At 33.1% G+C, this 10,377-nt stretch overlaps 2 protein-coding genes across 3 annotated transcripts in view; both read right to left on the reverse strand.

The window, feature by feature from the left end:
- The window catches only part of LOC107719778 (zinc finger protein 252), a 6,626-nt gene extending 2,681 nt beyond the window's left edge, over positions 1–3,945 (reverse strand). For both annotated transcript variants that reach the window (XM_016527292.1, XM_016527291.1), the window contains exons 1-6: positions 3,602–3,945; positions 3,374–3,477; positions 1,509–1,611; positions 917–1,014; positions 727–829; positions 272–363 (exon numbers count right to left, since the gene is read on the reverse strand). In XM_016527292.1, coding sequence (XP_016382778.1) covers positions 272–363; positions 727–829; positions 917–1,014; positions 1,509–1,611; positions 3,374–3,477; positions 3,602–3,866 — 765 coding nt within the window. In that variant the 5' untranslated portion in view covers positions 3,867–3,945. The remainder of the gene's footprint in view (positions 1–271; positions 364–726; positions 830–916; positions 1,015–1,508; positions 1,612–3,373; positions 3,478–3,601) is intronic.
- Positions 3,946–5,115: 1,170 nt separating this feature from the next.
- On the reverse strand, positions 5,116–9,733 carry LOC107719772 (uncharacterized). The gene is made up of 17 exons (XM_016527286.1): positions 9,627–9,733; positions 9,378–9,485; positions 9,124–9,278; positions 8,908–9,029; positions 8,757–8,818; positions 8,516–8,616; positions 8,397–8,439; positions 8,124–8,302; positions 7,810–7,931; positions 7,609–7,673; positions 7,332–7,435; positions 7,111–7,144; positions 6,825–7,003; positions 6,487–6,602; positions 6,339–6,397; positions 5,952–6,183; positions 5,116–5,756 (listed from the first exon to the last, which is right to left on the reverse strand). Exons 2-17 carry the CDS (start codon positions 9,455–9,457, stop codon positions 5,661–5,663), a joined length of 1,749 nt encoding a protein of 582 aa, XP_016382772.1. The 5' UTR covers positions 9,458–9,485; positions 9,627–9,733; the 3' UTR covers positions 5,116–5,660.
- Positions 9,734–10,377: the final 644 nt, after the last annotated feature.

Here is a 10,377-nt window from a genome sequence, read left to right on the forward strand (position 1 = left end):
GCTACGTGTACTGCGTTAGGCTAACCGAGACTTGTCATTTGCACTTATATATTGTTGCTCTTTTGTTAGTTTTGACTGCTTTTATTGTCCTCATTTGTAAGTCGCTTTGGATAAAAGCGTCTGCTAAATGACTAAATAAATAAATAAATAAACAATATTAATCCTGTATTAACAAAAAGAGAAGCAGTGTTTGGGGGGGAAGGGAGGTAGTATGAGTCTGTCATGAGCCTGATTTGTAAACAAATGCAGGTATGCTATCTCTCACACTAACCTCTTGATGGCAGTGCTGGACCGTGTCCTGGTCTATGAAGTTATCCCTGTGGACTGTAACAAAAACTCCTGCACTCCCGTACTGTGTGTCGTCTTACCAGGAAAGCAAGTGTAGAAATAACAAATAGTAAACAAGGATGAATTTAAATTTTAATCTCAATATTCACTCAAAGGTTTGTCATGTTTAAATATTTTCTCTGGAAAATAAATATGAAATAAAATAAAGAGATAAGATAAATAACACTATTATTAATTGTAATAACTAATAATTTTGACATATATTTGACAATTTATGAATCTATTCCACCATATGTTACAAGATAATTAGAAATCAAATAATTAGTCATAATAATAATAATATAATTATAATAATATAATAATATTAGTAATATTGCATATATTACCAATTATTTAATTTCTAATTACTTCTCTGGATTAATTTGTACACACACTTACGGTTTTCAGTAGTCTCTGTTTCTCTTTCTGACTGTTCACACCTCATGCTGTCAGGTCTCTCCTCTTTAATAATGAGGACATCTGGCTCGTCGTCCTCTACAGACTGATAAAAAGCACAATGCTGCCATGATTCCTGATAAATTATTAGTGGACAACTGAGCTCACTGATTTGGGAAATACAGTTTCTTACCTCTTGTTGGCAGTGCTGGACTGTGTTCTGGTCTATGAAGTTTTCTCTGTGGACTGTTACAAAGACTCTTGCACTCCTGTACTGGTTGTCATCTTTACCTGCAACATGGATGTACCAGTACACACACACACACACACACACACACACACGTGTAAATGCAAAAAAAAAAATGCTACATAATATCACAAATACATATGTAACAAAATGCTTCACTTTGTGTAATTCTCATATATTTGTTTATTTGTGAATTTTACATTTGGTTACACTTTATTTTAAGGTGTCCTTGTTACAGTGTAATTATACATTTAAGTACTGAGTAATATTAATTAACTACATGTACTTACTATATGGTTAGGGTTAGGATTAGGGTTACTTGAATGTAATTCTGCATAATTTCTTGTTATTTTAACAGTAAGTACATGCAACGTGTAACAAGGACACCTTAAAATAAAGTGTTACCTTACATTATTATTTGATTGGATCAGTTCTCCTTAAAAGTCTTATTTTTTTTTCATTCTGTTGACATCAACTAATCACAGATCTGACCACTAGGTAATGCACTTATTCCCTAAAATGAATACACCATACTCACGGTTTTCAGCAGTCTCTGTTTCTCTTTCTGAGTGTTCACACCTCACATTGCCAGGTCTCTCTTCTTTAATAAGAAGAACATCTGGTTCGTTATCCCCTACAGACTGATGAAAAGCACAATGTTGTCATGACTCCTGAGAGATATGTTTATGGAAAAAAATCTGTTTCTGAACAGTAGCAAATAGTGGTCATCTGACATGGATTTTTCAATGGCCTATGCCAGTATATCCAGATATGTAGAGATGGCATATACACCAATATTCAAAATAAATCAAATAAATTAATACCTTCAAATAAATCAATACTTTTATTGAGCAAACATGCATTATACAGATAAAAAAAATGACATTTACAGTATTACAAAAGATTTCTATTTGAAATAAATGCTGTTCTTTTGAACTTCCTGTTCTTCAAAGAATTCTGAAAAAACAATTGTTTCCACAAAAATATTAAGCAGTACAACTGTTTTCTTTCTATCTATCTATCTATAAACAACTGAATAATAGTAAGCGACACAGTACCTGAAGTTGCTGAAAGGAAATGCACACTTGCATAATATTTATGCCAAATAGTTTATCATCTTACCCAGGTGAAAAAGAAATATATTTAAATTGTGCTTTTTCAGACATACTATATTTAAATTATACTATACTAAGTGCATATTAAATGTATTATTTTGAAACAACTTTAAGTATATTAAGTGTATTTCAAGATATGTTTAAGTTGGATTTTAATATATTTGTAATATATTTAATATATTGAAATTGTGTTAAATTGGAACCACTTTAAGTATATTTAGCGCAATTTAAGTTGTTTTATGTAATGAACAACAGCCTAATCAACCACAGTAGCATAACCTTTTAAGTAAAACTGAACAACATATTAAACAACATATTTTAAATATCGCAATGCTTAATAATAGTTGACAAACGTTTGTACATTGTAAATGTTAAAAATGTTTTTCAAAATATTGTACTTTTCCAAATATTAAAATTATAAATACATAAATATTTTAAATATAACCATGTGTAGGCCTACTGCAATATAAAGTACATTAAAAACCCACTAAAAGTGTAATCATTTTGTTATGTTCTTACACAAAGTAGACATAAAATATACTTTAAGTAAGGGTAACATAAGTATGTTTTCTGTAAATACACTAAAAAGTCACTAAAAGTATGCTTGTGTTTAGTATATCCCTTAAAAGTGTAACTAAAAATATATTTATTACCATAGTATTTCTACTATACTTTTTAGAAATATACTAATAGTGTGCTTGTGTTTAGCATATTCCTTAAAAAGTGTAACTAAGCATATATTTATTACCAAAGTATTTCTAGTATACTTTTTATAAATACATTAAAAGTATGCTTCTGTTTAGCATATTTCTTAGAAGTATAACTAAGCATATATTTAATACAAAAGTATTTCTAGTATGCTTTTTAGAAATATATTAAAATGCAATTCAATATATTTTTATTGCACTTCAACTAAGCATGTTGGGAATACAAATGTATTATAAACATACTACTTGAATTTCAAGTATATTTTTAATACATTTAATACTACGTCTTTTTCACCTGGGTAAGGGGATCAAGTTCAACGTTTTTTGTTCTTCAAGTATCATTGGAATGCTAATAATACAAAAGACGAACTCTGTGATAAATGGGGAAGTATAAGCACTGTAGGAAGACCGTTTTGAGTGCTGCAAGATATTGAACAAAGAAAAAGGTGGAACTATCAAACTGAACCGATAACAGAGGTTTGCCGTTTGAAGTGTATAAAACACCAGGACAAGACAAAAAAAAAAGAAAAGAAAAAAAAAGATGAAGGTAATAAGATACACCCAATTCACTATATGCAAACCTGGTCTAGTCTTTCGTGTTGAAGATGCGAGACTTTACCGGAGCGAGCTTCATCTTCATTCCTACCCTCATTACACAGCGAAGCAATTTTCACACTAATTCGCCCTGGAAACAAGCATATACGTTCTCCATTAGTAATTAATAAGTTATAATAGTGACTTTTAATATAATGGAATCAGTCCGACATCACCAACAAATATTGTTTAAATGACCATGATCACCTCTTTACCTGATGCTTTTGCGTGAACTTCTGTTTTTGTCAAGGCAGTTGATTCGTTTCTTAGTTTGTGCGCTCTTCTATGAAACGAATCTCGGATTTCTAGCACTTTCAATTTCTTTTTAAGGAGGTTATTCTCCTTTTGTGTTTGAGATATTTCAAGCTGTAATTCGCTATAGCTTTCCTCAACAAGTTTGCAGATTTCTGCCACAGCGGCGTTTGCGAGTATTTCCATAACTGAAGCGATTTGCGTCCGAAACGTTATAATATTTGCCATTGCGTTGGAATCTATTTAGATTAAGCTCCTTTAATAACAGTGAATCAGTCCATACAATAAACCCTTCCAAACGAGTCTAGCTCTCTTCAAACGCGAAGCTGGCCAATGAGTCGACAACATCCGCTTGTGCTTTTTAAAATAAAAGCTCTCATGCTACCAAGCTAATTTCACGCCCATAAACATTAGTTATGTTTACTTTAGCACAGTGTCACAACTGAGTGAACATAGCGGTTCGTTTGGAATATTTCGGATGTTAAATACTGGTACGGACTGAAAAGTTAATGAGGAATGGACACAGTGACTAACTAACTAACTAAATTAATAAAGACACTACAGGCAAAACATTATTTATGCACTGGCCAATTTTGGGAGGTAAGTCTTTATTTCATTGCAATTTATCTGTTTATATAGCCTAAGTAGATTTCAATTATAATATTTACTTTGAAAGGCTTTTTCTCTCTCTCTAAATGATTTATGTTTTAAAAGGATTTATTTATTTCTAATGATTTATTTCTGAAAAGGTAAAAGTATATATATATTTTTTTTCTGGCTGTTGACAGTATTTTCTGATTTATGAATACATAATTATTAATATCGGTAATAAATAATTATGATTAATTAATAAATAATTATGAATAATTAATTCAAGTATGTAAACAAAATGAAACAAACATTTTGAACTGGCTTTATGAATGATCAGTTTTATGTTCTGGAAATGTATGCTAATTTTCATATTTATTTACATTTAAGATTTAATACAACTTATAATATGCATTTATGGTTGCGGGACTTTTTTCTATCTTTCCTGTATCATTACCTTTTTTCTATCTTTCCTGTATCATTACCACTATGTAGGCTATTTATTATTGCAAAACAACCTTTTTTATTTTTTTATTTTATTTTACTTTATTTTAATCTAACCAAAGAAGCCTACTGACTGCAATGTTGTTGCACATCTGACATTAAACCTTGACTTGATCTGAGCTATGAAGTTAAGCATAACCTCAACAAATGAACAGTGGCTCAGAAGATATCCATTAGTTGTGGAACTTTCATTTGTTAAATACATCTTGAATAAATTGTAAATATATGCATTTATTTCCACCTAATTAAAAAATAAAAAATCGAAAAAATATTCACAGAATTTTGGGTAACATTGTTTACCATATAAACAGCTTTGATGTTCAAGACTAAGGCCAATAATGAGTAAACTTTATATTTACATTACAAAGAGAAACACAAACTTCTGTATTGTTCTGTATTCTTTATTAATCTAGTATTTTTATTACAGTTTTTTGCAGTTAAACATGTTCATGCCAAATACTTGCATACATTTGCTTTACATTTCCTTTACATCAGGAGCTTGCTTTACCTTTGCTTTACATTATAAAGTGCATGGAGTATGAATAAATAATAGCTGTTATTCCAAAGTTCCACCTTAGTCCCTTTAAATGAAACTGCGTTATGTCAAGCAGACTAATGGTTTTCAAAAGCGAATTAATTGTAAACGATGAACAGAATATTACAATAAATACAAATAAATAAGAACAATACAATTTCATTATACACTATAGGAAGAATTGAAACATCACATTTAGGAACATTTTATAGAGACCTTGTTTGTCTAGCAATACAGGCATAATAAAATAAATAATTTATAATATAAGCATTAACATAGTACTTTCATTACTATAAAAGAGGCAGCATTGAATTGCATTTTGAACATCCAAAAACCATGATTTTTATGTTATCATTGGTGGTCAGTCCTGTTTTTGTCAAATATCTCTGAACTCTCTAGAAGAGGCTGTTTCGAGTTGTGTACTGTACATTGTATGACCGTCTTCTGTGCCAACGTCTTCTGATTGCTGCACAGCAACCACACAGCAAACACTAAACACATCAACAGACAAAGTGAGAGTTAGCATCATGGAAGGGAATTTTATACAGCTGTACATACACAATTATATACCACATTTAAAAGGAAGATCTACGTCTGTTTTTACCGTAAGAATAACACATGTCTGTTGTCATTAATCGCTTCACTACTAATGCACATATTTGACATTCAGTCATCCTAATACTTACGCAAAGGAGAATCCAGCAAGGTACGAGCCCGATGACAATAGCGCAGGGGACAATGATAGCCACAATCCATGCTACGTTTGTACCGTTGTTTGAGATTGTAGTGTTCATGGTGGTTGGAACTGGTGTGGTAAAAGCCGTGAAAAGGGCACTGACCAAGAAACCGGAGGCCGTGTTGCTGTCATATTGTGAGAAAACATACGTAACATTGGCCTCAATCACGTTGAGATCATCCCTGTGGAGAGATTAAAACGTACAATGAGAAACAAAAGTAAATATCTAAAAATGATCTTACCATTCATTCACCTATGTATCATAAAAGCAGTTTTCTTCAATTCATTTAGACATTTGATCTCAAGACAAAGTAAAAAGCAGTGGATCAGAACTCACTTGAATTTGGCTGGAATGATTAGCAGATTAACTGAGGGGTCCTTTAGGATCTGGATCACCTGTAAAGTGCATCAATTAAAAAAACAATAGGTTAATGATTAAAATAGGGCAATTTCAGGACAACAATATCCAAGCCTCTCCAACTCACCAAGTCATTTATCTTCTTTTGGATTATTTGATAGGTTTCATTCCTTCTTAACTCTGTCAGTGATACTTTGCTGATTTCAAATGCAAAGATGAGTGCGTAGGCAGTGTCATTAATTCCTTTAAAATAAATGACAAAAATAATTAGTTGTGTGACTATATATGGGTCATGGTATTCCATTATCCATTTTCATTATGCATAATTATTGACTGCTTTTTAATTATTATTTTCCTTCAAAGGAAGTCATAAATAAGGACTACATGATTACAACAGATACACCATTTGCATACAAATGTTATATTCACAACAAAAATGGAGCATGAAAATAGAGCAAAACTCACCCAAATAGACGACATTCGCCAAGGTCACAGGTTCACTCACGCTTACTGTTCTGGCAGTTAGTTTAGTTGTAACATTTGCGACCAGTATAGATTTAACCACCTCCAGAACACTATTCTCACTTGGTCTTGGGCCCAGTGTGATAAACTCGAGACGAATCCTAATAATTGCCCTCCTACTCCTGCATTAAAAAAAGATGATAAATTATTGGAATGTAAACACAGAAAATTAAAACAACTAGCTTTAAAAAAAAAAAAAAAAAAAAAAAAAATTGCTAATTGGTCTTACAAGATCGGTGGTGAAGTTGTTGTCAGAGTGTCCGCTGTAAAAGAAATGAATAATTAATGGAGAATCAGACTTTCAATTATAGCATTTGGTGTTTTTGAAGCAAGACATATAAAACACGACAACTTAAAAAATGGAAGTTTAACATTTGATTGTCAGTTTGGACATATAAACTGTGGGGTAACAGATGGTTGACAGTGCAGCAGGTGTAGACATGGTAATACCTTCGGCGAGTTGGAGAAGTTCCTGAACAAAGATGCTGGGTTGCTTGATGTCACTTGGTGAGAAAACATACTCTACTTTGGCCTGAATCACAGTGGAATTACCCCTGTGGGGAGATTGAAATGTACAATGAGAAACTAAAGTCTATAACTAAAAATTATTTTTAGTCACAAGCCATGTACTCATGTACAAAAACTTCCCAACTAACACCAATGAAGAGTCATCAGGTAGTCATCACATATTTGCTCAAATCAAAGTAAAAAGTGAGTCAGAACTTACGTGAAATCTGCTGCTTGGAACTTAATGACAGGAGCTGAGGAGTTACTGAGGAGGATCTTGCCCAGCTGAAAAAGTGAGATGAATTGGTTTATAAATATGTTGAGGTTAATGTGGTAAATGAAAGAGAGAGAGAGAGAGGGAGAGAGAAGAAGTAAAAAAGTGTTTGTAAAAGACTACTTTACTGAAATGTCTCCAACTCACCAATGTGTTTATAGAGTCTTGTATTAACAGGTGGGTACCATTCCTGAGTTCAAGTTTCTCAGTCATGGCTATATTGCTGATTTCAAATCCAAAGTTGAGAGCATAGGCTGTCTCGTTTATTTCTTAAAAATATATAATACAATTAATTAGTTGTGTGGTTATATGTGGGTGATGAAATTTCCCTAATGCATTCCTTAATAGTATTTATTTGTTAATTTAACTTATTGGCTATAAAAGCTACAGATCTACAACATTAGAATTTAAATAACATATTCAGAACAAAAACGAAGCCAAACCAGGAGAGAAAAACTCACTCGTATATGTGACATTGACAAAGCTCACAGGATCACTCAGGTCTTGTGTTGTGGTGTCTTGTTTAGTTGTGAGACGTGTTTTCATCAGAGTGTTGGCCACCTCAAGAACTTTATCTGGATTTGGCAGGGGGCCCAGTGTGACAAACACGAGGCGAATGAATATAAGTGCTCTGCCAAGCCTACAAAGACAATAAATAATGTACATTAAGGTAGGAAATTAAAATTAAAATTAAAGAAAAAAAGTAAATATCAGACTGAAGTCACTGCTCTTACACTATCTGTGGAGTAGTTGTCAGAGTACTGGCTGTTGTTACGACTGTAAAAGAAAGTAATGATTAATGGAGGAAGCTTGCAGTTACAACATTTGCAATCCATTGTCGGTTTTGACAAACCTGTCGGTGAACGAAGCTCATTTAGGAAGCTGACTGGTTGTATGGCATCTCCATCCTGGAAGATGTAGTCCATCTTGCCATCAATCTGGTTTGATGTGCTTCTGCAGGAAAAACAGAATATATCTGTTAAGGATCTATATGTGCAAAGATATATATATATTTTTTAATGTTTTGAGTAAATGCACTTAATAACGTAAAATGTGAGTGCATATCATATACATTAAGTCTGTTTGCATCTTACATGAAGTTGGTCGACTTGGGATTTAAAGTTGTTCTGCCAGGTTCATTCAGAAGACTGTTCAGCTGCAGAAGAAAAATCAAACATTCATGAAACTATGGAGAACAATTATATTGGACCTAAAAATTGTACCCAGTTAATGCTTTATGCTTACCGCATTATTGACGACACCCTGAGCTTGTAGGTATGTGCCATTTCTTAGCTCAGGATCTTTTGACATGCTAATATTACTCAAATTAAACTTAAAGATGACAGCATAGGAGGTTGCCGTGATTTCTGTTTGGATATAAAAAGTTTTTTGGGTTTTTTTGGTCAAAATTTGACAGTTTAATATTTCAAAAGCTTTTCAGGTGAAGACGATGATACTTACTCTCATAGGTGACATTCACCACCTGCACTGATTCATTCAGCTGTGACTCTCTGGAATTACGGAGAGTGTTGATAGCGCTGAGGACCAGAGCTTCACTGGGGACTGGAGATGAGGAGTTGAACACCAGCTTGCTTATGACCACTGCTGAACCAGGTCTGTAAATAAAACCCCTTTGGTTTAATTTACATCAAATGTTTGCAGTAAAATTACTTCTCTATTTTTGATTGTTCTCAAAATTGAAAATCAATACATACATGAGGTTTGAAGGAAGACGTAGCTCATTTAGGAAGCTGACTGGTTGTATGGCATCTCCATCCTGGAAGATGTATTCCATCCTGCCATCAATCTGGTTTGAAGTGCTCCTACACAACAAACAGAAGATATCTGTAAGGGACTTTAATCCACATCGATTTTTTTTTTCTGTAATTATTATTTTCCATGGCTTCCAAGCTAAAATGTGAGGACACATGAAATAAAGATTGTGAAGTGAGTTTGCATCTTACGTGAAGTTGGAGGATTTTGGTTTGAAAACTTGCTGGCCAGGTTCATTCAGAAGAGTGTTCAGCTGCAGGAAAAAAAAATCAAGACATTTATCAACCTCTGGTGAAGATTTACACTGGTCCCAAACTTCGCTAATGTGTTAATGCTGGTTTCGTACCGCATTATTGACAACATCTTGCACTTGCACATAACTGCTGTTTCTTAGCTCAGGATCCTCAGGCATGCTGATATTATTCAAAATAATATTAAAGATGACAGCATAGGAAGTTTCAGAGATTTCTGTGTGGAAAGAAACACCCAGTTTTAATCAGTTAAATTTTGACATTTTCCACTGGTTGAAAATTTCATAATTTAAATTACTTTTAATTCATAATTAAGAAACTTACTCTGATAGGTAAAACTGACAATCTTCAGTGATTCATTGAGTTGGGACTCTCTAGATTTAAGAAGAGTACTAATAGCATCTAGGACCAAAGTTTCAGTGGGCAGGGATGACAAGGATGAGAATATCAATTTGGTTGTGACTGTTGCTGCACCGGACACATTTGTTGACAATGTTTTGGGTATGTTTGAAGTTTCTGGTTGCAAACTTGAAGTACTTTGAAGTGTTGCGTCTGCTTTTGTTGTATTGTTCAGAGGTGTAGTATTGCTAATAAGAGTTTCAGCTGGTGTTGTTTTTATGGATGTGTGACCTGGAATTGTAGATGCTGGTGATGTTGACGTAATTGTGTTTGGACCTGATGTTATTGGAAC

Source organism: Sinocyclocheilus rhinocerous, unplaced genomic scaffold (assembly GCF_001515625.1).
Source record: "Sinocyclocheilus rhinocerous isolate Xijiao unplaced genomic scaffold, SAMN03320098_v1.1 scaffold1352, whole genome shotgun sequence".
NCBI classification, from domain to species: Eukaryota; Metazoa; Chordata; class Actinopteri; order Cypriniformes; family Cyprinidae; genus Sinocyclocheilus; species Sinocyclocheilus rhinocerous.